The sequence below is a fragment of the Chelon labrosus genome, assembly GCF_963514085.1.
Source record: "Chelon labrosus genome assembly, chromosome: 16".
NCBI lineage: Eukaryota > Metazoa > Chordata > Actinopteri > Mugiliformes > Mugilidae > Chelon > Chelon labrosus.
The window spans coordinates 23,799,226-23,824,267 of NC_140349.1; the positions used below are offsets into that span (position 1 = coordinate 23,799,226).

At 42.0% G+C, this 25,042-nt stretch overlaps 2 protein-coding genes across 4 annotated transcripts; both read left to right on the plus strand.

The window, feature by feature from the left end:
- Positions 1-470: 470 nt before the first annotated feature.
- On the plus strand, positions 471-10,350 carry parp10 (poly(ADP-ribose) polymerase family member 10). 2 transcript variants are annotated; one of them, XM_084563586.1, is made up of 11 exons: positions 471-704; positions 1,808-1,983; positions 3,264-3,506; positions 3,833-4,063; positions 4,153-5,189; positions 5,342-5,554; positions 5,915-6,035; positions 6,108-7,103; positions 8,393-8,526; positions 8,605-8,779; positions 8,865-10,350. In XM_084563586.1, exons 2-11 carry the CDS (start codon positions 1,809-1,811, stop codon positions 9,161-9,163), a joined length of 3,624 nt encoding a protein of 1,207 aa, XP_084419712.1. In that variant the 5' UTR covers positions 471-704; position 1,808; the 3' UTR covers positions 9,164-10,350. The 2 variants fall into 2 exon arrangements, with proteins under 2 accessions (XP_084419712.1, XP_084419713.1); XM_084563587.1 differs by having other exon boundaries at positions 472-704; positions 6,168-7,103.
- Positions 10,351-10,799: 449 nt separating this feature from the next.
- On the plus strand, positions 10,800-24,996 carry cpsf1 (cleavage and polyadenylation specific factor 1). 2 transcript variants are annotated; one of them, XM_084563837.1, is made up of 38 exons: positions 10,800-10,990; positions 11,504-11,669; positions 11,752-11,779; positions 11,879-12,012; positions 12,107-12,187; positions 12,280-12,431; positions 12,522-12,668; positions 12,796-12,935; positions 13,058-13,168; positions 13,265-13,358; positions 13,446-13,533; positions 13,881-14,030; positions 14,196-14,247; positions 14,538-14,611; positions 14,704-14,778; positions 14,872-14,952; positions 15,257-15,352; positions 15,460-15,639; positions 16,657-16,798; positions 16,885-17,063; positions 17,227-17,366; positions 17,452-17,632; positions 17,959-18,165; positions 18,280-18,369; positions 18,456-18,602; positions 18,699-18,851; positions 19,265-19,381; positions 19,668-19,758; positions 21,046-21,130; positions 22,506-22,647; positions 22,764-22,916; positions 23,228-23,404; positions 23,587-23,653; positions 23,736-23,783; positions 23,881-24,036; positions 24,356-24,485; positions 24,567-24,705; positions 24,783-24,996. In XM_084563837.1, exons 2-38 carry the CDS (start codon positions 11,526-11,528, stop codon positions 24,828-24,830), a joined length of 4,419 nt encoding a protein of 1,472 aa, XP_084419963.1. In that variant the 5' UTR covers positions 10,800-10,990; positions 11,504-11,525; the 3' UTR covers positions 24,831-24,996. The 2 variants fall into 2 exon arrangements, with proteins under 2 accessions (XP_084419963.1, XP_084419964.1); XM_084563838.1 differs by lacking the exon at positions 10,800-10,990 and having other exon boundaries at positions 11,154-11,669.
- Positions 24,997-25,042: the final 46 nt, after the last annotated feature.

A 25,042-nucleotide genomic window follows, 5' to 3' on the forward strand; every position in this document is an offset into this window, starting at 1 on the left:
CATCCCTGGGTTCAGAGATACAGAACTATATATGTCACTGTAAAACATTTTGATTATTAAACAAATTTACAAACCTCAACCATCAACCGGAAAGGGAGTGTACCAACTCCAGGGTTGAACAGGAAGTGATAATGGGAGCAGTTGTTGTTGTCATTGATGGAGTTTGTGGTGTAATGTGCACAGAAAAAAATCATTCATTTTGTTCTTTTATTGATTATTTATTTACAAACTAAACTTGGGGACAAGGGGAAACATATTAATCTAAACAATCAATGCAGCTCCCGTTTCCATGGCCCAGCTTTAAACACCGGGAACACCCCTCACCCTGAATGCGACTTCCATATAAGGGAAGATAATGTTGGTATTCCGTATTTATGTAGATGCTTTTAAAGTGATATAATATAATATAATATAATATAATATAATATAATATAATATGTTTGTGTTTTTTAAACTTTTGTACAAGCTAGTGATGTCCATTAAAGGCAGTCACTGAGTTCAAATGAAGTCTTTTCAACCCTAGACTGTGAATGTTCGACCTGGTCTCTCTTCTTCGGGTCTTTAATAAATGCAGTACCCCTTTAACACGTGCGGCTCATTACGCCACCCGCCGTTCCACAGCGGCACAACACGGAAGTAGTCTACAGTGAGTTCAGCCCGTCGAACTGGAACTGCGGAGAGCAAATGTTTTCCTCGTAGCACAGGTAAGCAGTTTAAGTTATACTTAAAAACCTCCAGAACTCCACTGTATGAAAATGAAATCATAATAACGCGCTTTTCGGTCGCCGAAATAAAAGTGTGTTCCTTTTTTGTGTTTTTTGACGGAATACGGGTTCAGCGTCCAAACATGGCAAGTGTAGCAAGTGGTTTCACTTTTCTTGTTGGAGAAATGTCAACGCAGATACGTACTCTACTGTACAGTAACTATAAGTAAACTACGCAGTAAAAACCCGCGCTACGGTGACACTGTCTGTAAAACTGTTAGGAATTAGCCTTTTCAATACACCAACATGGTAATGTGGTCCTGAAACTGTAAGTATTATAAAGGCCGTGGTTCCTGTGGAGGAACCGTGAGGTAGCTGTGGGCTCACAGTGTTGTGTAGGCCAAGACAGTCACACTCGAAGACTCGTCCTGATTCTGTGTCTAGAAATACCCAAATCAACTCCTCAAATTAATTTCTGTCAGAGAAAAGCACCAGTTTAACGTTGTTTGAGCTCGAAATTTACTCAGAATTATGACCACTGTAGAATTTCCTTTATGTGTTTTAATTGAAAGTGAAGACATGGATAACCATACATTTGTTAAAGAATGTAAAGAAATGTTACTAGAATTCCAATTTCTAGAGTCTAATGACAGTGGACTCATAATATGTTTAAAGTGCCAACTAACTATAATACACAAATATCTAATACTAAGTAGTACTTAGTGTATTAGAATGTAGTCAGAAAATTTATCTTATGTGATCCAAATAGAACTGAACAGTTTTACTCAGGGCAGGCAGTATGCACAACTTATGCTGTAAATAGATTCAGATATTCAGTCTTGTACTATTCATGTTTCACGACAAAAAAAGTCTCAGTTGCTGAACTTCTCATGCTGTCATTAATTGATAAACTGATTGATTTATAGCATTTGACAAATAACACACCGCCATGATCTTTCACTGGCGGGAGTAAACACTCTCATCCTCAGCTAAACTTAAGTTCTGTTGCAGGGCCACTGCGTTATGCAATTTAGTCAGGAAGTTGAAAACAAATGATTTAAAAGCCCTTAAGTGTATAACATATATGTGTCTTGTGTTTTTAGGATGCCTGTTGAAAATACAGAAGAGAAGACCTTGGAGGTGCTGGGAGCGCCTGAAGGAGTAGATGAAGAACTACTGTATCTATACTTTGAGAATAGACGGCGCTCGGGGGGAGGACCTCTTATATCTGTGGAAAAGAAGGGCGACCGTGCTATACTGATTTTTGAAGAGGCTGAAGGCAAGTCGCAACAGTATCCATTTGTTGCTTTCGTCTGTTGAAAACTTGCACAAAGCTCTGCTTATAAGTCGAAGCATGAAAGCGACCATACCCACGGTCATGTCACTGCTGTGCTGTTTACGACAGTGACGTTGAAAAATATTTGATAATCAAGTGACCAGCTTTAGGTTCTTGTGTTTACTCCTGGCATGCGTCTCCAAATGCGGCTCCAGCCAGCTCTCCCTCTCCAACCCTGAAAGTTTCCATACGCACCGCAATCTCTCGTAATAATGATAAATACAGCACATGGCTCCTTATACATCAACATAACTGCATCAGTAATTAACAACATGCTGATACATTATTTAATGACTGAATCACACCCGTGTACTCATTTTAAATACTTGTTTGGATGTATTTATTTTTTAGTTAATAGTTAACAGCTACAAGGATGAAATATTTTGAAAGTCTCTCGTTACTAATGAACCGATATATCACGGTTCTTTTTCCTTTACATGAGATCATTGAGATTAATAGCGATCACGTGAATGAGGCAAAACTAAGTTGACTCAGGAACACCCCTGTTGTGTATAGGTATAGGTCTTTAATGTGACTCAGGACAGATTGCGTTCACACTACCAAAGGAATTGAATTCAATTTCAATTCAGTTTTATTTATATAGCGTCAATAACAATATAAATTGTCTCAAGATGCTTTACAACATCCGGTCTGAAACCCGGTCCGTCATGCGGACACATGCGACCAAAACTACCTCCAAATGTGGTCAGACATCGAATCTCTCAAATACCATCTTAATGCGCACTGGGGGTGTTCACACCTGTCCTTTTTACACTGTGATCGGATTGCCCAGATCAGATGTTAATGCAAGGTCTGAACAAGCCCTAAGTGATCGGATCTCAAATGCGCCCTCAGTCTATCTTGGAGGCATTCACACCTGTATTTAAAGCTGCTCACTTGTGCTCAGATCACAGAGGATGCATGTTGAAGTTTGAATAGTGCTGTTAGAATATGTGTTTCTATAGCCTTTGATGTGTAAGAAGGAATGTGATCCTTAAAGGTCCATAAAACCCTTCTTCTCTTCAATGACCCAAGACCCCTGAAGGTTTAAAAAGCTTACAAACATCTCTCTGTCCTTTTTCCAGAAGCACTGCAGAAGATGCATCACTATGCTAATCACTATGAAAATACTAATCGAAGACAATGAATGTAGACGGTGTATTAATTTGTCAATAATATACTATATGTTAATTCTTTTGTATCTGCTCTGATCATTTTGACAGTTGCTGCCCGAGTGCTGTCTCAAGGGCACCACGTTCTGCATAATGTCGAGCTGAGTGTGAGAAAGCCTCCGTCGAAGGACCGACGCAGAGTGCTGCTGCGGGGGATCAACCCCAGCACCAGCACGGAGATGATAGAGCTGTACGTGGAGAACATGATGGGGCTCAACGCACCAGACTACACCCTGTGTCCCTCACCAGGGAGAGATCTCATCCTCATTCATCTCAGTCAACCCTTCACAAAAGGTCTGCTAAATGACTTGTTTTCTTTTTCTTGTAGACCACCTCAAATGAAAATCAAGATTTTAACTTGTCCATAAGGTTTTCATGCAAGAAGACATATAATGACCAAAATAAACAGGAAGTCTCATAGACGGAAAGTTTAAAAAACGCAAATCTAGCCAGCCAAGATTTCATAATATAACAGACTTAAGGAGCATCAACTTGTCTGGGGTCTTTCTCCAAATATTTCAGTGTGTCTGTGCCTCAGTACAGCTGCACAGAGCTTCTGACATCAGGTTGTACTTAATATCTTAATATAAATCTATTTTTATTTTTATTTTATTTTACAGATTTCCAACATCTCAGCACAAATATCTCCAAAAGGAAACTTGATGGGGCCCAGGTAACTCTTGAACAGATTGACCAAACTGACGCCGTCTTGGTGGAGAACCTGCACCCTGGCATCACTTCAGACATGCTCACCTTGTACTTTGAGAGCAGTCGAGGTGGGGATCACGACGTAAAGGGGGTCACCATGCTGTCAGAGGGTACAGCAGTTGTGTCCTTTACTGACTGTGAATGTAAGTATTGAATTATACAACCTTTAAAACTCTTGTTGTTTTACTTCAGTTTGCTTAAAGAACAAATGTGTCTTTATTGACTTTTGCAGCTGTCGATGCAGTTCTGGATCATGCACACAAACTGGGCGATGCAGACCTTGTAGTCAAGCCATATTTTGACTTTCTTCAACCTATGGAAAGCTCAGCATCACAAGAATCTGAATCTGAAAGTCAAGATATAACTATGAGTAACTCTCAGGATCTGAATGATAGTCAGGTGCAGACCAGTCCTCCCATAGTGGTCAATTCCAGCAGCCCACTGTCCGCCTCCACCTCCTCCTGTCAGACTGCCTTAGGGCCACCTGCTGCCTATGCCGCGGTAGAAGAGGCGGCAGAGGAAGACATGGAAGATCAAACTGAGGATACAGATTCACTATCAAGCCACATTGCAATCACTGACCCACTAAAGCATTCTTTGCTTCAGTGCAGCGTCTTTCTACGGGACTTAAAAATGGCTAACCCAAATTTTACCATCCAAATTGATGATGGTGTGTACATTGCAGGACCTGACAAACTACAAGTTGAGCAGCTAAAACACACCATCTTGGACTTTCTTGGCAACATGACAGAGACTAATTTCTCCCTGGAGCCAGAAATGGCTCAGTTCCTGGGAAGAAACGATGTAAAAAAGCATCTGTTAGAAAGCCTGAATAAAACCGGCTCTTCCACTGTTTACACGGTGTCCAACTCCAAAGTTATGGTAACATGTCTATCCCAGGACTCAGCCACCCAGGCATGTAGCTTTTTAAAATCCCAAGTGTGTCGCTTCAGCATACCTGTGGACACGGAAAATGAAGGCCTGCTGTATTGCAGAGAGTGGACAGAGTTCCTGGAGGCTCTGAGCTTCTCCTCTGTCAAGGTGTCAGAACAAGGAGGGAATATTGATGTTCTGACTCTAAAAGGGATGGAGAATGAGAAGCAGGCTGCAATCCTGTACTTTCTGACTACGCCTATTGAAAGGGAGACGGTCATCTCTATGGAGCCAGGCATGCTGAAGTACATCCAGATCCACTGTCATCAACTGTTGGCTGACATGGACCAAGTGTCTATTTTCCCACTAGAGGCCGAAGATGCTTGTGGGTTAAAGGTATGTGACAGTATCTTATGTAAAAGCATGTAATGTGACTGTGGTGGTAAATGTCCTTATATTTTATTTTGTTCTGAGTTTGTTTTTAAATACCAGATCTCACCAGATCGTTTCAGCAATATGTTTCATATATTTGTCAATGCACCTAATAGATCCATGGCCAAGCCGTTGCGTGCCAAATGGCAGAGGAAGTTCTGCAAGGTATCGTCTCCTCTATCTGCACCAGAACCATCACAGTCAACACTCCAGGAGTGGCTCGCTTTTTAGGCGAAAAGGACTGCATTAGCGTTCTGAACGAGATGGAGAGAAAGTTTCAGGTCTACATCAACATCATCCACGTGCCCTGGGAGCCCCTCCCACACCAGGTAACCTAATGATGAAACAAAGCAAAAGTGCTGTTATCTTATTGTATGTCACACGTTCTCCCAACTAGTTAGTTTGTCATGATGGACTGTACAGCTTGAGGACTTATTCAGTGCAGCCTGAGACACACAGTCTTTCTAAGCAAATCTTGCCTGCTGCCAAACGTCACAAGCATCATGCGTTATTTCAAAACTCATGCTAGTTGTTTCAGTAATACTAGTGTAGAAAGAATCTCTGTTGAAAGTCTGATTGCTTAACATTAAGTGAGAAGCTGTTAATTAGCATGAAAATGTGCATTCATTTAGGTTTCCCTGTAGCAGAAGCATCTGGTGTTCAAACAAACATTGTGTTTTTTATTCCAGGATATTTTTAAAACTGCATGGCAGATGTTGTCCCAGAAAAACTTCCAGAAATTTTCTGCAGATGGTTATGGACAGGAGCTGAAGTCAGTGCAAGCTGTTCATAATGGAGTTTCAGGACAAGGTAGCATCTTATTTCCTCATTAGTATCTCTTATTTTTGTGCTGTTTCAAATAATCTGTTTACCTCTTCGTAGGACTTTTGGAGGAGGCAAAGAAAATTGTCTCAGCTATTGATGTTGGTGTGTCCTCTTTAGAACAACCTGATGAGATGGACAACGTGGACCTGTACACTGCAGAGGAACCGAGAAGCCTAAATGACCAGAGTGCTGATCTGATAGTCATTGATCCTTCCCAGTCCTCAGCTGAACAGAACGCTAACAGTGGGTTGCCCCTGGTTAATGATGGAGCTCTGGGCCTTTCTAGCAATCTGGAAGAAGAGGCCCAACTCTCTTTGGCCATCCAGTACTCTATGGAGTCAAGCCATTGGTCTGTGGAGGATGAGGAGGAACAGCTGCAAAAAGCCTTGGAGTTGTCCAAGGAAATGATCCAACATGAAGGCTCTCCTTCTAGTGGAAATAACAAGAGCCCACTGGTGGACCAGAAGGGCAAGACTTCCTTACAGGACACAATCAAGGCAGCAAACACCCTCCAGCTAATTGTGTTTGCAGGTTACAACTCTGACCTGATTCGGGTGGACATAGCCTTTAATAAGAAGGTCAGCCAGAGACAGGTTGAGGAGAAGGTGGAGCACAGGGGCATAAGACATTTGTCAGAGTACCACAAGATGTGTCTGGAGATGATCAAAAGGAAGCACGCAGTCGAAATTCAAGTTCAGGGCACCATAATTACAGTCTCTGGGTTTAAGGAGTTTGTCCCTGGGGGAGTGTGGGATGTGAAGCTGCTGCTGGAGACGATGTCCAATTCTGTATCCGACCAGGAAATCCTGAAGACTGTCCAGTGGGTGCGGCATGACCCCGCCTCCTCGGCCAAGACTCCTTACTCCGCCGATGCTGCAGTATTCATTGAGAACGTTTGGAGGATGAAGCTGAAGAAGGTCGACATCTTGCTAGACAATCAGCCCCACACGATCAACTTTGAGAAGATGGAAGAACACAACATAGCTTCAGGGAAATCTGCGAAAGTCTCCAGGAAGTTGCTTGAATTAGGGGATGTGAGTGAGGATGTACCAGGTACAGTACAAGACAATTAATTGTGCTCTAGTGCATGATGTTTTCTGTATAATGGTGATCCTGTGTATGGAACCACGAAACTGACAAACTATAGTAAAATATTAACAAACAAGTAAAAAATATAACTTAATACAGGTTTGCTAATGATGAAGTTACCAAGCCAACAGAGGTGTCGGGTATCTAATCTATTATTTATTTATGCATGTCTCTTTTATCATACTGATTACAATATTATTTAAATATTCTAAATAACCATAAGTTATAAGGCTTTAACTAGATTCACTGCAGTTTATGTTGTAACGAACAGCCCTATGCGGGATGATGAACATTACATGCCCATCAACGACATCAATCAACAACGATTGGTGTTGTTGATGAGGAGCGTTAGCCACTGTGAGGTTGCTGGCTGAATAGGATTGTCCTCCATGTGACTTCATTTTAACTAACAAGCCAGGTTGACCCACATTCCTATTGATTTCTCCATTAATGCTTCATGTCATGGTGCACACAGTGTAAGCATGAGGAAAAAATGGAAATGTTGGTAAAATAAGGAATAGATAAATGTGAGACAAGTATAAAAAAAAAAAAAAAAAGTTGCAGAGCTAGTTTTTTACACTAATTAGGCTTGGTGGGTTAATCCCTGTTGCACGTGTTGTGTCCGTGGGCAAGAGACTGGATCTAATGTGGAAACTGTTGACGAGTGTGTGTGTAAAGTCAGTGTGAGCTACAGTCTACTCAGAACAGTCGTGTTGACTGATGCCACAAACCTCCAGCTGAACTACTGTATGTCTACTTTTCATTCAGTCAGGAGTTCTGCCGTGAGAGATCCAAATATCCCTCATGGTCTGCTGTCTCTCTTCCGTGCAGTATGCACATGAGCACACGTTTCTCCACGGACCGCACTGGAATACGCTGATTAGCTTTGTGCAGCCTTTTTGCCTCATTGAGGACCGACATTAGTTACCTCCAGAGTACACATTAAGTACGCTTGCTGGCGCCTCATGATTGTGTTACCATTGGCGTTTGTTGCTTAGGAACATGCTTGAAGCCTAAAATGAGCAATTGTAATATAAAATGAAGTGTGAAATAACTGTAATCAAGAAAAAGAAGTTTTAAATTTTAACAACTGAGTAGTTGGCATACAAGTATATATTGTGGGCTCAATCTAAATAACTATTATTTATTTATTGAAGTATAGGGCCTCATAGCTGTGTTGATAAATGATATGTAAATTATTATTATTTTATTTATTTTTTAAAAGTTATACTAACTCTAATATGTGTTAACAGAAGAGGAGTACTCTCTGCTGTCAAATCTGCCAGAAGCAACCAAAGTAGACGAGGAGTCTGACGAATTTCAGAATGTGGTGAAGAGTTTCTATGAGACCATACAGGAATACCACAGTAGAATCAGAATCATACAGGTAAGAAGAACCACTACACATAATGTTCAACAAATTATCTTGGCAAGTCTGTAGTAACATGAAAGTCTTATTTTCCAGGTGGAGAAGCTCATGAATCGACTGCTGTACAACCAGTACAAGCTGAAGAAGGCGAGCGTACTGCAGCGCTCCACGTTCCCACAAGTTGAACGGACTCTGTACCACGGCACAAGTGAGACGAGCGTGAAAGAGATATGCATTCATGGCTTCAACCGAAGCTTCTGTGGAAAGAATGGTGTGTTTCGGTATCGTTTTATAACTTTTGATGACTCGCACTCAGTTTGCCTATCTGCTTCTAATGTTACGATTTCTCCACACAGCCACAGTCTACGGTCAGGGGGTGTATTTTGCCGTCAACTCCTATCTGTCCGTCCAGGATCAGTATTCACCCCCAAACGCGGACGGATACAAGTTTATCTTCGTATCAAAGGTTCTTACAGGAGACTACACTAAAGGCTGCCATTCAATGAAGACGGCCCCGCTGAAGGAGACTGGTGATATTCCCCTCAGATACGACAGTGTGACCGACGACATCACCAAGCCGACGATGTTCGTCATCTTCAACGACACACAGGCTTTTCCAGAATATCTCATTACATGCCAGAGAATCCACCGTTGAGGGCACAGAATATTTAATCATAAGAGAGTAATCATAAAATTAGGAGAAAAGACTTCTTATGTTTTTGTTTTGGACCTTAATTTAAGAAGTGCATTTGATTACAGGCCTAATGTGTTGCAGTGCACAGTCTGATCAGTCATGAACAAGCCTTCTTCAGCTATTTCACTGTCGATGGTTTCTATGCTTTTGAGATAAGTCAAGTGTGATTGAACAAAAATCCAACGGCTGAACCCAAAAAGCCAGTTTCAGTGCATTATATGTCGGCGTGTCTTGTCTTTACATGGGTGTGACTCAGCAGTGATAGTCAGTAAGGCATTTCTTAGCATCGCTCATACACTCCTGTGAATACTAATCTTGCTTAAACTCGTAAGCATCCAAAATATGCTGTACATATGATAAAAACCTACCATAATTGCACGTGGTACTTGATATTCATAAATACATGTAACTGTCATGTAATGTTTTGATGTCTACTACTTTAGTCTGCCGATGGCGCCAAATACTACTTCTGACGGATGTAGTAGTAGGATAATGAAAATCAACCAGTTCTGATATGACCAGAATGTAAAGTGTGTTTGTTTTACTTTCAGGTTCAGTTGCTTGAGTCTCCCATCAGTTCTCGTGGTGTCCACGTTCTGCAGGTGTTTCTCTTGGTCTTGCAAAAATGTAGCTGAAAGGTTTTTAGAAAAGCAGCAGTTTATTGAGGAAAAGAAATTTAAAAACAGATTACTTGGACAATTAGACCCTGGGTGACAATAATCCCAGCCACACAATGACTGTGCACTTTAAATTATTTTTTAATTATTTTAATAAATAATTTGTGAGTAAGGTTATTGAGTACCATTTGCTAATTGTTGTAGTTCTTGATTCTTATCGCCATGTTCACCTGTTCCTTTCTTAATCAAGATTGTGGACATCATGATTTCTTCTTTCCTCTTTTAAGTTTATTTTAGGTTTATTGAAGTCTGTCACTACAGCCTGGGAATGTGTTGATCGTTGATCATTTTTTATTGTATTCCCAATGTACTCTAAAAAATACTGTTGCGCTGGCTTTTTGACTGTAATATGTTATTTTGCTATTTAGTTTTTTTTTTTTTTAAGAAAATGTGAAGTATTGCAGTCTTAATAAAGATTATGATAATTTTTTTTTATTATTATTATTTTTAAGAAAAATAAAATGCTTAAGATAAGAAACCCTTTGGAGTTCTTGGGAATTTTATGGTATCATCTAAAGCGGCCATGAACAGTTGAACCTGCAATAAATATAAAACTGTGCAAGGCCTGTTTGTCACACAAGATCTAAGCAGTACAAAACTATTTACATTTTTCAACATCCAGCTTTCCCACTTGTGAATTTTATTGAATCATCATAATAGGAACATGTTTCAGTACAGCACAATACAATTTAATAGTACTACAAACCACGGCCACCAAAAATTTAAATACAGTTGAATCAATAGCACTCTCAGCTATTTAATATAAGATTTAGTACAGGATGGTTATATTAGAATGCATGAGTTCTAACTAGTGTACCTAATGAAGTGGCCGGTGCGTGTTTCTAAAAATTCTAAAACGCAACTTCCACTACATTTAAAATCTGTTGGGAGCAGTGGTACGCCTCGGTGCAGTGGGTCCGCCAAAAAAAGTAGCGTCAGAAGAAGAAGAACGGCCGCGCAGGCGCAGACGCAACCACAACACAACGACGGCTAACTGCTAGCTCACCTGGCTTAGCTAGCTTAAGTTACTATTCCAAAAAATATGACACGCTAAACGTGAACCGTACACGAGTCAATAAAGCTACAAACTCAGACAACGTGTCGGACACTGGTACGTTGACATTTTAATTTATCACTCGCTAAAACTTGCCAAACACTTTGGTTATAGTGCTGCGGCTGCGGCATGCTAGCTAATATCCTAGCTAGAGATGGGGAACATTAGCGCTGCTGCCGGCTTCCCCATACATTCACTATCTGGAGCTAACTGTTAGCTATGTTGGCGTCTCACCGCGGTCATAACAACATCGTGCTAATAACATGACTCCTTAAATTCCCATAGATATCTGAGTAAAAGATTAACATTTAACAGGCACAGTCTAACGCCAATTTTTCATATAATTGAAACTAGCTAGTAGTCATCTTGGAGTAATGTTTTTAGCTAATTTGAGCTTTAACTTTTTGTATTCCACAGCTATATCTGAATACAACGTAATGTAGTATTTCTATATGTGCAGAGCTGTGAGGCCTTTAGGCATTAAGACCTGTATGTAAAGGAACACTTTATATCAAAATTAGTACGTTTCATGTATAGTTCTAAATAGTTTAATATAATTTGGCCTGTCAGGTGCTGAAAGCGACCTTCCAAGATGTATGCTGTGTACAGACAAGCCCACACCCCCACTGCTGTGGAGTTTTCTGTCTACTGCAACTTCATATCCAGTAAGGAGAAGAATTTGGTCGTTGCTGGTACATCCCAACTGTTTGTCTACAGGATCATCCACGATGTGGAGGTAACTAGCAGTCGGCTTCTGTGTAAAATACAAACATTACAAGACTTGTGTGTTGTGTGTAACGTTTATGTCATTATTTCAGAGTACATCGAAGAGTGACAAGTCCTCCGGTATGTCTCGGCCTCTTACTCGGATATATATTTTATTATTAATGATGACAGATAAAATGACAGTTGACTTTTTGCTGAGACTTGCCTCCTGTCTTACAGAGTCCAAATCTCGTAAGGAGAAGCTAGAGCAGGTGGCGTCCTTTTCTCTCTTTGGGAATGTTATGTCAATGGCCAGTGTGCAGCTTGTAGGAGCCAACAGGGATGCTCTCCTCCTCAGTTTCAAAGATGCAAAGGTATCGCTGTCTAAAATGCGCAAAGCTTAAACAAACTTTTAACTGCCTCGAATTGTTTTTCCCTGACCTCCGCATGTGTTTACTCTCTCTCCAGTTGTCTGTAGTGGAGTATGACCCGGGGACACATGACCTGAAGACGCTGTCTCTGCATTACTTTGAGGAGCCAGAGCTCAGAGTACGTTGAAATAAAAAAATAAACTGGAGTAAATGTTGACAGGCACAAGTGAATTATTGGAAACCTAACTTGAGCTCTAATTGCATTTTCAGGATGGGTTTGTACAGAATGTACACATCCCCATTGTTCGTGTAGACCCAGAGAATCGCTGTGCAGTCATGCTTGTTTATGGCACCCAGCTTGTGGTCTTGCCGTTCCGAAAGGACACGCTGACCGATGAGCAGGAGGGTGGAGTTGGAGAAGGGTATGGCTGGAGTCCTCTATGCGTTATTATAATGTCTTATTAATACCTTTTAGTATCTGCATGGGCTGACTGTCTTTCTATTACATACAGGCCCAAATCCAACTTCCTACCGAGCTACATCATTGATGTTCGGGAGCTAGATGAGAAGCTGCTAAACATCATTGACATGAAGTTCCTCCATGGCTACTACGAGCCCACGCTGCTCATTCTGTTTGAGCCCAACCAGACATGGCCAGGGTCAGTTCATAATCACTAGAGTGGCAACTGCATGTCGTTTTTTGAACTTCTGATCGATCAGCCGTTTTCTGCTCGATTCAGGCCGTTTTTAGTCATCATTTAATCTCTGTTGTATGGTCTCTTGCAGGCGTGTGGCTGTGCGTCAGGACACTTGTAGCATTGTCGCTATCTCCCTCAACATCATGCAGAAGGTTCATCCTGTCATCTGGTCTCTCAGTAATCTGCCTTTTGACTGTACACAGGTCATGGCTGTTCCCAAACCTATCGGTGAGCTCAGTGTCTTTCAGATACCCATAAGGATTATTTCACCGTCAGATACAGATTTTCAGTATGTAAGGAAGCGTGTTGTGTTGTCAAAGTGCGAGTGCTGACCACACAGATCTTTTTAGGTGGCGTTGTGGTGTTTGCTGTGAACTCGTTGCTGTATCTGAACCAAAGCGTTCCGCCGTATGGAGTTTCTCTCAATTCTCAGACAAATGGGACCACAGCCTTTCCCCTACGTAAGCATTATCATGTGAAACCACACACCTTTACTTTTATTTTTGATGTGATATTTTGTGATGTTAATAAGTGAATAACATGTTTTGCTTATGCAGGTGTACAAGACGAAGTGAAGATCATGCTAGACTGTGCTCAGTCTGACTTTATTGCTTATGACAAGATGGTCATCTCACTGAAAGGAGGGGAAATGTGAGTTGTTATCACTATCATCCCAAAAATGCAAAGCCTGATGGAAGATTGTGTTTCAACACTGGCTTTTTTTTTTTTGCCTTGCAGTTATGTGCTGACCCTCATAACCGATGGCATGAGGAGTGTGCGGGCTTTCCACTTTGACAAAGCTGCTGCCAGCGTCCTGACAACCTGTGTAAGTAATGCCTTTACCTGCGAGCGATGGTGGTCTGACGTATACGCATACGTTTACTTTTGTGTGTCTGCGGACAAACCCATACCGCAGGAGGGATTATGTTTGGACAGACGTGGGGTTTGAAAGCTAATGCCAGTACTTTAAGATTAAAGAATGCTGGAGGAAACTCTTTAGACGTTCCCTTAAACCCATAAGTCGATTCATATATTTGCCTGACCTTTCAGGATATAGGATATAAAGTAGGATGAAAGTATATACTGAATATATATCGTACTTTTCAGCTTTTAGAGGATTTCAAATAAAGGGTTTTGAAAAGTGATGCTTTACGTTGCACATTTCTCCTTCAGATGGTGACTATGGAGCCAGGCTACCTTTTCCTGGGTTCCCGCCTCGGAAACTCTCTGCTTCTCAAGTACACTGAGAAGCTGCAGGAGACACCAGCAGAAGAAGGCAAAGAAAAGCAGGACAAAGACAAAGAGAAGGATAAAGATAAGCAGGCACGTTTGTGTAAACATTATTCAAGTTTAAGGACACCTTTTTTATTTTTGAACAAATATTGAGAAATTCATTTAGATTATGTGTTTATCAGCCTTTCAAGGCTCACTGTATTAAAAAAATCCTTTAAATAGTATTTTAATCAAATCATTGCTAATGCTTTCCAGGAGGAACCACCAAGCAAAAAGAAGCGGGTCGAGTCTTCTGCCAACTGGACCGGTATGTTCACTATCCGTTTGATGTTGTGTGTGAACTAACTGGTTCTTGTCCAGGTAGTCTGCAGCATCAGAGACAAAGATAAGATGTTTAAATGCAACAATATCCTAGTTTGTTTCAGAGTATCCTACCACACATATCTGGTTTTCTCAAAATGGCAATATCCAGGCTTCTGAAATTTTGGATTGTGATCTTTACATGCACACACAAAAATAGGCAAACTGGGCAAAAAACTGGGATAGCTCTTAGTCCGTGTCAAGACATCCACTGTTACACCTTTTTTGTTTTGTCAGATGAGGTGGATGAGATAGAGGTGTACGGAAGTGAAGCCCTGTCAGGCACTCAGCTGGCCACGTACTCCTTTGAGGTAAAAAAGATTACTTGTCTTTCCTAATGTTTTCTGTAGATGTACATGTCGCTAGATGACGACGAAGGGTGTTTTCCTGTGTTGTCTTACAGGTGTGTGATAGCATACTTAACATTGGACCATGCGCAGATGCCTCCATGGGCGAACCTGCTTTCTTGTCTGAAGAGGTACACGCATCGGAAAGATTTTGAACAGTTTCATGCGGATGTTGCCGTTATCTGTTATACTACAAAAAAATATATCTTTTCTTACACCCACAGTTTCAGAGTAACCCTGAGCCTGACCTGGAGGTAGTTGTATGCTCTGGCTTTGGCAAGAATGGTGCACTGTCTGTACTTCAGGTAAATCCTCCCAACTTTTTTTGTCTGTTGTTTCATGCATGCGCACATAGATTCTTATATATATATGTTTACTATTACCGCACCGTCCTAAAACCTGTGGTCGCAAGGCCCGTCTGCCACAGGTCCAGTGACGGTGCTAAAGTAAAGTCTGGGTATACCAGGGCTGCCTCAGAGATCGACGGAGTAGCCTGTAAACACCCCAGATACAACCTTACCGAGCAAAAGCTTGTGTGAGTCGCAACATGAGAATGTATTATTTGTTTTTCTCCTTTCTTTCATGCTTTTATTTCTGCTCTGTTCTCAGAGGAGCATTCGGCCACAAGTAGTCACTACGTTTGAGTTGCCAGGTTGCCATGACATGTGGACGGTCATCTCAAGTGAAGTCAAGGAAGACAAGAAAGTACTGTGTATTTCATCACTTTCAAGTTTTCAGCCGAATGTTAAAATTGTACCATCCTTTTCTTTTTTTCTTACCGGGAATAATATATTTTTTTGCTTTTTCCCCAGGCTGCAAAAAGTGATGAGTCAGAGGATGGAGGAGAGACTGAGCCTGGTGAGGATGGTGAAGAGGGAGAGAAGGACAAGGAGGAAACTGAGAAAGAAGAGGAGAAGAAGACGGAGCCTCCCCTGGAGGACGATGCAAAGAAGCATGGCTTTCTTATTCTAAGCAGGGAAGACTCAACCATGGTAAAAACACACATCAATGCGTTTTGAGTTTTGAATTGCTTAATTGCTGTGGACACACGGCTCAGATTAAATAGATTAAATCTAGAGATGCACCGATTACAATTTTCCCGGCCGATTCCGATTTCCGATTTTTCATTGAGTTTGACCTGCCGATACCGATTTTAGCCGATTCCGATTTCATTTTTTCTAACCACTTTACAACACACACAAAGATTTATTTTCTCTTCTTTAATAGAATATTAATATTATCTTTTCTTTAATAAAAAATTTTTTGAACAGATAATCGCTATCACTATAAAAATAGAACTATATAAATTACTCCTGGTGTGGGAAGTTCACACACATCTAAAGTGCAGTGTTATGGAAGAACCATTTCTTTCTTTTCATATCCAATATCCAACTAAAGAAATGTGATATATTTAGCAAACTAAACTATTTAAAAAAAGGTGGCGACGGTGAAGCTGGGACTAGTAAAGTGAACGTAGGTTAGAAACAGCGCAGCCAACGTTTACCAGCCTTGTAACGTAAGCTAACAGGCTAGCTCTAATATTAACGTCCATTAGCTTGTATAAAAGCCCGACACAACACGTTATCTTTGACAGAAGCAGTTGAGTTTGGTAGCTCCGTCAGAGAGGATGACACAGAGAGGAGAGAGATCCGGCTGCAGTCAGGTGACAGAGAGAGTGATGCGGGAGGGGCCCGCTGTCTCGGAGCGGAGGGACAGAGTCAGGCTACCGTTACCATCTAAGATTATCTCGTCCCGGGCCCAGGCAAGACTGTCAGCTGGCCTGCGTGTGATGCTGATGTTGCGCGATGTAAATCATGCGGCGCCCGAGTGCATTTGACCGGCAAAAAATCGGCATATGTCAGACTGACCGGCCGGTCTCCGGTCATGGCCGATCACGTGAAAATCGGCCGATTCCGGTCACCAGCCGATAAATCGGTGCATCTGTAATTAAATCTATGAAGATTTATCTTTAATTTTTATAATTTGACCACCTAAGTGTTTTCCTGCAGATCCTTCAGACAGGTCAGGAGATCATGGAGCTGGACACCAGTGGCTTTGCCACCCAGGGACCCACTGTGTTCGCTGGAAACATCGGAGATAACAAGTACATCATCCAGGTCTCCCCTATGGGCCTTCGACTCCTGGAAGGAGGTAAAACCGACATTGATTGATTTGTTGTTGCAGTAATAGAAATAGAGGAAGATTAGTATAATATTTTTAATCAATTGTACTTTCAGTGAAACAGCTCCACTTCATCCCGGTGGACCTGGGCTCTCCCATAGTGCATTGCTCCGTGGCAGACCCTTACGTAGTCATCATGACTGCCGAGGGAGTGGTCACTATGTTTGTGCTGAAGATTGATACATACATGGGGAAAACACACCGACTGGCTCTGCAGAAACCACAGATTTCCACTGTGAGTAAGAATATGCTCAAAAGCGCTTTTAAAGTGGTCTTTATGTAACAAACACGCCCCCTACTGGCCAAACAGAAGCCCTTGCAGTTAATTCACAGCATCTTCACCTCAGATACTGAGCAAGTGTGTGCGGTTTTTAACTTCTGCCTCTCTCATCTAACAGCAACCTCGTGTGATCACACTCTGTGCGTACCGAGACGTGAGCGGAATGTTCACCACAGAAAACAAAGTGAGCTGCTCCATCAAGGAGGACAGCGTCATCAGGAGTCAGTCCGAGGCAGAGACCATCATCCAGGACCTCTCGTAAGAATTCACTTCACCTCCACGGCGCTGACACTCTCAACCGCTTCCTATCTATTCATGATTGTTGTTAAATGTGTGTATGCAGCAACACAGTTGACGATGAGGAGGAAATGCTGTATGGAGACTCCAGCGCCAGCATGTCGGCTGCAAGAGAGGAAATGGCCCGCAACTCTTCAGCAACAGGGGCTTTTGGAAGTGATGGAAGCTCAACAAAAGCAGAGCCCACCCACTGGTGCATGATCATCAGGGAGAATGGTGTTATGGAGGTATGGCACATGACGAGTTAAAGGTGGATTTATGGCTGTTGTTTGATCATTTGCGGTTGGTACAGACAAAAAGAATTGATATATATTAGCTCAGGTAGGTTAGATGCTTTAAAACCGGTAAAGAAAGGTTGTGAGGTCTGATTATGAGTGTTTCCTCGACTTGAGAGTTAATCTGTCTTAGTACCATTCCCTACAACTGAGTAAGACGTTGCCTCTCATTTAAGAGTTTTCTCTCTTTCGACTGTGATAGTGATTATTCAGTGACAAGAGCCATGACCAGACTTTTTCTATATGCACTTCTTTTTACTTTTCCTTCATTCTGACAGATTTACCAGCTGCCAGAGTGGCGACTGGTGTTCCTGGTGAAGAACTTCCCAGTAGGCCAAAGAGTGCTGGTGGACAGTTCCTCTGGCCAGTCAGCAGCGCAGGGGGAGGGTAAAAAAGAAGAAGTCACTCGTCAAGGAGAAATCCCATTAGTCAAAGAAGTGTCTTTGGTCTCGCTCGGCTACAATCGCAGCAGGCCGTATTTGCTGGTGAGTCCGTTGAAATCCTTGATCTTGTTTGACATGTTTGGGGAAAAGGAAAGTTAAAAGAAGACCTAAACCGAACGCAAACAGGCTTTGACAGAATGTTTTCTTGCTGTCTAGGTCCATGTGGAACAGGAGCTTCTGATCTATGAAGCGTTCCCGTACGATCAACAGCAGCCACAAAACAACCTGAAAGTCCGCTTCAAAAAGGTAAGAGCCAGGACTGATAAAGATGGACTATAGCAAGTCAGTTTGAGATGAAGTCAGTATTAACAGTGTTGCTCTGCTCCACACAGGTGCCCCACAACATTAACTTCAGAGAAAAGAAATCAAAGCTTAAGAAAGATAAGAAGGCAGAGAGCAGCGCCACTGAGGAAAATTCAGGCGTGAAAGGTCGGATTGCCAGGTTCAGGTACTTCGAGGACATCTCTGGATACTCGGGGGTAAGGAAGCCATTTTTAAAAATTCACTTTATTGTTTCAAACGCTCCTTAAATCTCTGGTAACCCTTCAACTGTCCACGCTTCCCTGTTGGGGCAGGTGTTCATCTGCGGTCCGTCTCCTCACTGGATGTTGGTCACCTCTCGGGGGGCGATGAGGCTTCATCCAATGACCATCGATGGCTCCATCGAGTCTTTCTCCCCCTTCCATAATATCAACTGCCCCAAAGGTTTCCTCTACTTCAACAAAGCGGTACGCAGCACACATTTCCACTTCACATAAACACGGTTATGCACTGACCAAAGGGTTTGTGTTGTATCAGTTTTAATCATCTCAGCCTAGTTTGTCAGTATGGCAGGGCTCATAGCTCTAAATGATACATTATCCAAGGTATAAAATCTGAGCTGCCTCTTTGTTCTTGCAATTGAGTGCATAATAACATTACCATAACATTAGTCCCTGAATTCAGTTTATCTTGAACTGACCTGGTATCAGTAGCTGCAGATAGTAAAATCAGTTTTCTCTCTTCAGGTAGTAGTGCCAGTCATGTAATGAGTCATAATTAATGTGTCATTTTTATTCCCACACTACTTTTCACTTCATAAAATTTGACTATTCATTTAGTTTGCAGTTTTTTGACGAGTCTTCTGTGTGTTCTCCCACAGGGCGAGCTGAGGATCAGCGTCCTGCCCACCTATCTGTCCTACGATGCCCCGTGGCCAGTGAGAAAAATCCCACTGAGGTGCACTGTCCACTACGTCTCCTACCATGTCGAATCAAAGGCAAGTCTCCTCTCGCCTAGCCCACACAGCACCAGAGGCACCAAAGCAGCGACGTGACACAAATTCAAGCCTAGCTAGCTCGCACACCTCCTTATGCATAACACGATGCAGAATAAAAGCGTATCGATTGAGCTGCTTTGAAAAGTTTCAGATGAAAAGACTCTGGCCTTGAAGTTTTCTTACTGCGAAAGGGAAAAAAATCAATGAGGGTGACTTTGAAGGGAATAGTCTTTGATGTGAACTTTTCTATGTGGTTTTTATTTATTTATTTTTTTCCCCCTCTCAGGTGTATGCTGTGTGCACCAGTGTGAAAGAGCTCTGTACTCGCATCCCCAGGATGACTGGAGAGGAGAAGGAGTATGAAACCATTGACAGAGGTCAGACAACACACACCTGGGGTTTCTATCTAATACCCAACCTTCAGTTCAAGTATCTACTCCTCAACTCCTGCCTTGTTCCCCATGTGCTCCTTTAAATAGATGAATTAGATTAAAATAGATTAAATAGATGGCCATTTTAACCACTTATCCTTTTAGTTAAATAGTCAGAGGGCAGTCTTGAACATTTCAGTCCTGGTTGTTTTGCAGACGCCTGTAGTTAAGGGGGTTATTTCTACTGGATCTATTCCTGAATCAATTTGATTCCGAGGTTTGATTTGATTCAACCCATTATCCATTTATTTAGAGATATTTCCGTTTCAAAACAACTTTGCCTATATTACTGTTTTTAGTAAAGAAGTCCATCAATGATTACTCTGTAAGAAACTGTGATGTGACTTTATTTAGTCTGTGAACAGCAGGACCCAATGAAAGGAGCTGCTTACTTAGCCTGCAGCTCTTCATCTAACAGCTCACTATGGTCCTTTTTATTCTGTTGCTCCCTGAAGTATTTCAAACTGATTCACTGTCAGAAAACTATTGTCTTGTTTCACAGGCCCATTTTTGATTTATTGTTCATAGTAAGAGTTGACTTTGTCAGATAAACATGTTTAAAGGGAATCTGCAGCACTGGAGATATTCTGTTGTCATTAGCAGTAATCTCTTAACCTACTGGCTATAGTCTGATGCTAATTTAGCATTCCGCATTTGTTTCCAGTTTGTGTTCCTAGAGATTACATTAGCAGCAACTTATTACAACATCTGTCGCCACAGACACCCAGTTCATATTAATGGAAATATAAATATTGAAAAATGGTCATTGTAGGCTCAGTTAACATTGTGTTAGCTTATTTAGCACTTTGTAGTAACTTAAAAAATAATAAAATGAAAATCTTTGATATCTTTCAGTCTTACATTACATGTGTTAAACATAAATGACTTGGAACAGTCAGTTAGCTTTAGCCAATTATTTATACACTTATTCATACATATGGTGTATTAATCCTTTAGCTGACTGACTGACTTATTTATAAATCTGGTATCAGGTTCTGTTTTAAAAGTTTGTTTATTAGTTGTTTCCAAAATTTAAATTAGTTATAGCTACTGTTGGCCTCTGTTTGTAACAGATCATTTTTTAAATATATTTTATCTAGTACTAATTACATTTGGCACCCTTGCAGTCGCACCATATGGTGCCTTATACTGTATATACTAATGTGTAAACCTTGTGGCTGTTATTTTTCTACGTGGCTATATTAATCCTGCTCCTCCTGCTCCACTCTGCAGATGAACGTTACATTAATCCTCAGCAGGAGAAGTTCTCCATCCAGCTCATCTCTCCAGTGAGCTGGGAGGCCATTCCTAACGCACGGTAAAAGCCAATCTCATTTCTGCATCTTAAGCCCTGTGAATAGCACAAGTGGAGCTTGAGAAATCAATAGAAATGCATTGTTTTAACAGACAATGGGCAGCTGAGAGCAAATTGCTCTACACAAGATCGGGCCAGTTTTGTTTTCTCATTTTCTCTGCGCCAGGTCGAGCCACTGGAGGCTCTGTGCTGCTTTCAGAGACGCGTGGGGTCTAATTGGAAATCGTGGCTCATTAATCCGAGCTGTAGACAATTAATCTAGTCTCACTTGGCTGCTTACCTTCATTTCATTCAGGGTCAGTTGCAATTATTGAGTCATTTATCCAAGTCCCTGGTCATTTAGCTACTTTAGCTGCATTATTACAAACTACTGCAGTGAGGAGCTGAAGTCCAACTTTAACATTATATTCTGAATGATATTTTCTGTCTTTATGAACATAAACATATTGGTACTTAAGATGACTAGCTTGCTTAAAGTTAATCAGAGGGAGCATGGTGTGCATACCATTGTGATTATGAGAATCTTTTAAGTAACATTCAGTTTTTATATTTGTTAAAAGCCTGGAAGCCAGCCTGAATGTCCCCTGGCCACGAGATCTTAATGGGTGAATTTTATTTTGGAATCACTCCATTGGGCTGATTATGCTCTGGCAAAGATCTGCCGGGCCAATCAAATCATTCGGCTGGGTTTTATGTAGTGATGTAGACATACATGTCACCTGAGCGCAGCTGAGCAGAATTTGCTTTCAACCAAATAGTTCTGATTGGTTGTAGGACTATCCAATTGCGTACAGTGGTATTTTTTTTCCTCTTTATCGGCAGAAACACGTCCCGTAATGAGATCCAAATGCTGTGGTAGCCAGTATAATAGTGTTGTGTTGTGAAAATCAACAGAATTCACAGTGAATCATTTATTAAGGGGAAAACTGATTTAAAAGAGGACACAGCTGAGCTCTGTAGTCATTGGTCATCTAAATGCAGAGCCACATCTTAGCACATTCGACGCTGCTCCAAAGCTTTAGACACAATGAGGACACTTTGAAATATGATGCCATAACTTCTATGTCTTTGTGTGATTCAGCCTGATCCCATGATCTTGACGTGTTTCCCATCGGTCATACCAGTCCTATGTCTGAACATGTCATGGAAATTGTGTCCATAGTCTAATGAAGGAGATCTTCTGAATGTGTTCTACAAATTGTAGATATGGGATATGAGTTTCAGTCAGGTTTGCTTAACCATTTCTCCAACCGTTTCCACTTCAGTATGTGATGTATAAATGGTGGCATTGATTAATTGAATCCCTAGATGTAACACAGCAACACACTGTTTTATAGATAGAAGCCAAGAGTGAATGTGCCCTCTGTGTCTCCTTAAGGATCGACCTGGACGAGTGGGAACATGTGACCTGTATGAAGACGGTAGCGCTGAGGAGTCAGGAGACGGTGTCTGGACTGAAGGGCTACATCGCAGCAGGAACCTGCCTGATGCAGGGGGAGGAGGTCACCTGCAGGGGCCGGGTGAGCGCACGAACACGCAGATTAAAAACGATCCCCTAACCTGCTCTTGAAAATCGGAAGTGAGGCTGTTTCGGTTCCGTTGTTTGATCGTTCGATTGTTTGCCTCTCGCGTCCAGATTTTGATCCTGGACGTGATTGAAGTGGTGCCAGAGCCGGGCCAGCCCCTCACCAAGAACAAGTTCAAAGTGCTCTACGAGAAGGAGCAGAAGGGACCGGTGACAGCTCTGTGCCACTGCCACGGGTACCTGGTGTCAGCCATCGGACAGAAGGTCTGCACCGCGCTCTCACATCGCACGCAGGAAATCACAAAAGTCTCACTGTGTAGAATTATTAAACACTAGTAGAGCTGAGTTCATTATTGGAGTATTTTTCCAATATAACTTGCAGGTTCTGATTTATTGGGAGCTGTTCAGTGAGGCCTCCAATTTCTCATCAGTTATTTGTGAATTTTGCTCACAGATAAGATTATACAAAGTGAAATCAGATGGGAACTTATGTCAACTTTTAATGAAACACTTGAATTATATGAACCTGTAAATGTACAACAACTCAGGGTGTAAGCTCGTCCATGTCCCCACAGATCTTCCTGTGGGTCCTGAAGGACAACGACCTGACGGGCATGGCCTTCATCGACACGCAGCTCCACATCCACCAGATGTTCAGCATCAAGAACTTCATCCTGGCCGCCGACCTGATGAAGAGCATCTCGCTGCTCCGCTACCAGGAGGAGAGCAAGACGCTGTCTCTCGTCAGCAGGGTGAGGAAGTGACTCCGCTCCATGTATTGATTGAGATGTACAAGTGAATATTGACGGTGTGTCTCCTGTGGCTGTTTGGAGTTAATCTTGAAGAGAGCAGCAGCTCTGGCAGCAGGAGATAATGCAGAAACCGCAGCTGCCTTTGTTGGAACTGAACTGATTTCTTATCGTTTTGGTAACAGGACGCGAAGCCCTTAGAGGTTTACAGCATCGAATTCATGGTGGATAACAACCAGCTGGGATTCTTAGGTAACGCTTGTAATGATCAGTGAAAGCAATTTCTGTTAAAATACCCGGTTCTGTTCTCATTAATCTTTTACTTTCATTTCAGTGTCGGATCGAGACAAGAACCTCTATGTATATATGTATCTACCTGAAGGTATGTATTACAGGTGCACCTGAAAATACGATCAAAGTCATTATCAAAAGCTCGTCCAGCCTCGTTATACGTGGTGTGTGTGTGTGTGTGTGCGCAGCTAAAGAGAGCTTCGGGGGAATGCGCCTGCTGAGGCGAGCCGACTTCAACGCCGGGGCAAACATCAACACTTTCTGGCGGATGCCGTGCAGAGGAGCGCTGGAGGCTGCCAGTAAAAAGGCTCTGACCTGGGACAACAAGCACATCACGTGGTTTGGTAAGTAGCCAACAACGCAGGTCACAGCACAAGAGAGCGGCGTTAGAACCTGGCCTTATCCCGTCGTCTGATGAACCAGGTCCAGGTTCAAATAAAACTGCTTCTAGACAGCTTGTGAAGACTTCTTTTGAGTTCGGTAGACTCAACACACAATGACCGGCAACTTGTACTTAAGAAAGTAAGATTAATTGTATTAATAGTTGGGTATTTTAACATGGATGTCTGTAGGGATCATCTTTGAAGCCAGCCACTTGAAAAATGTCAAAAATACAAATTTTGCATACATAATATAAGTGGACTAAACCATGTGTTCCTCCAGCGACCCTCGATGGAGGAGTTGGGATGCTCCTCCCCATGCAGGAGAAGACGTATCGCCGTCTGCTGATGTTGCAGAATGCTCTTAACACCATGCTGCCTCATCACGCTGGTCTGAACCCAAAGGCCTTCAGGTTTGCAGCTGCCTACGCAGGATGCTGTTCACGTTGAAGTCAGTTTGAGGACTTGATAACCGTTACCGTCTCTCTTTCCAGAATGCTGCACAGCGACAGGAGAAGTCTGCAGAACGCTGTGAGAAACATCCTGGATGGAGAGCTCCTCAACAAGTACTTGTACCTGAGTACAATGGAGCGCAGCGAGCTGGCCAAGAAGATCGGGACCACTCAGGACATCGTGAGTAGCCATTAAAGCAGAACAGAACAGCAGCTGGTTTACTCTTGGTTTCACTGCATCCTCCTCCCTTTTAACAGATCCTGGATGACCTTCTGGAAATCGACAGAGTAACGGCTCATTTCTGAGCACCACATTCCTCCACATTCTCCACTGGATGCTGTTTTATAGTGAATGGAGAAAAGGCCATTTTTGCGCAAACCTTGTTTTTCTTACTCGTCAGACAAAGAGGCCCGTCATGTTTTGTTAGAATATTTTGTATTAAAAAACAAAACCAAAAAAAAAAAAAAACAAGGACCACTTCTGGTTTGTTCACATTGATTTAAAATGTATTAAGAGG

What these genes read in the sequence shown, in the direction of transcription:
- parp10 (XM_084563586.1), top strand. Translation starts at nt 1,809, where the DNA reads ATGCCTGTTGAAAATACAGAAGAGAAGACCTTGGAGGTGCTGGGAGCG. An exon ending in GGGAGCCCCTCCCACACCAG is followed by an intron (nt 5,555 to 5,914) that starts GTAACCTAATGA and finishes TTTTTATTCCAG; the next exon opens with GATATTTTTAAAACTGCATG. An exon ending in GTAGAATCAGAATCATACAG is followed by an intron (nt 8,527 to 8,604) that starts GTAAGAAGAACC and finishes CTTATTTTCCAG; the next exon opens with GTGGAGAAGCTCATGAATCG.
- cpsf1 (XM_084563837.1), top strand. Translation starts at nt 11,526, where the DNA reads ATGTATGCTGTGTACAGACAAGCCCACACCCCCACTGCTGTGGAGTTT. An exon ending in CCTTCGACTCCTGGAAGGAG is followed by an intron (nt 16,799 to 16,884) that starts GTAAAACCGACA and finishes TTGTACTTTCAG; the next exon opens with TGAAACAGCTCCACTTCATC. An exon ending in ATATATGTATCTACCTGAAG is followed by an intron (nt 23,784 to 23,880) that starts GTATGTATTACA and finishes GTGTGTGCGCAG; the next exon opens with CTAAAGAGAGCTTCGGGGGA.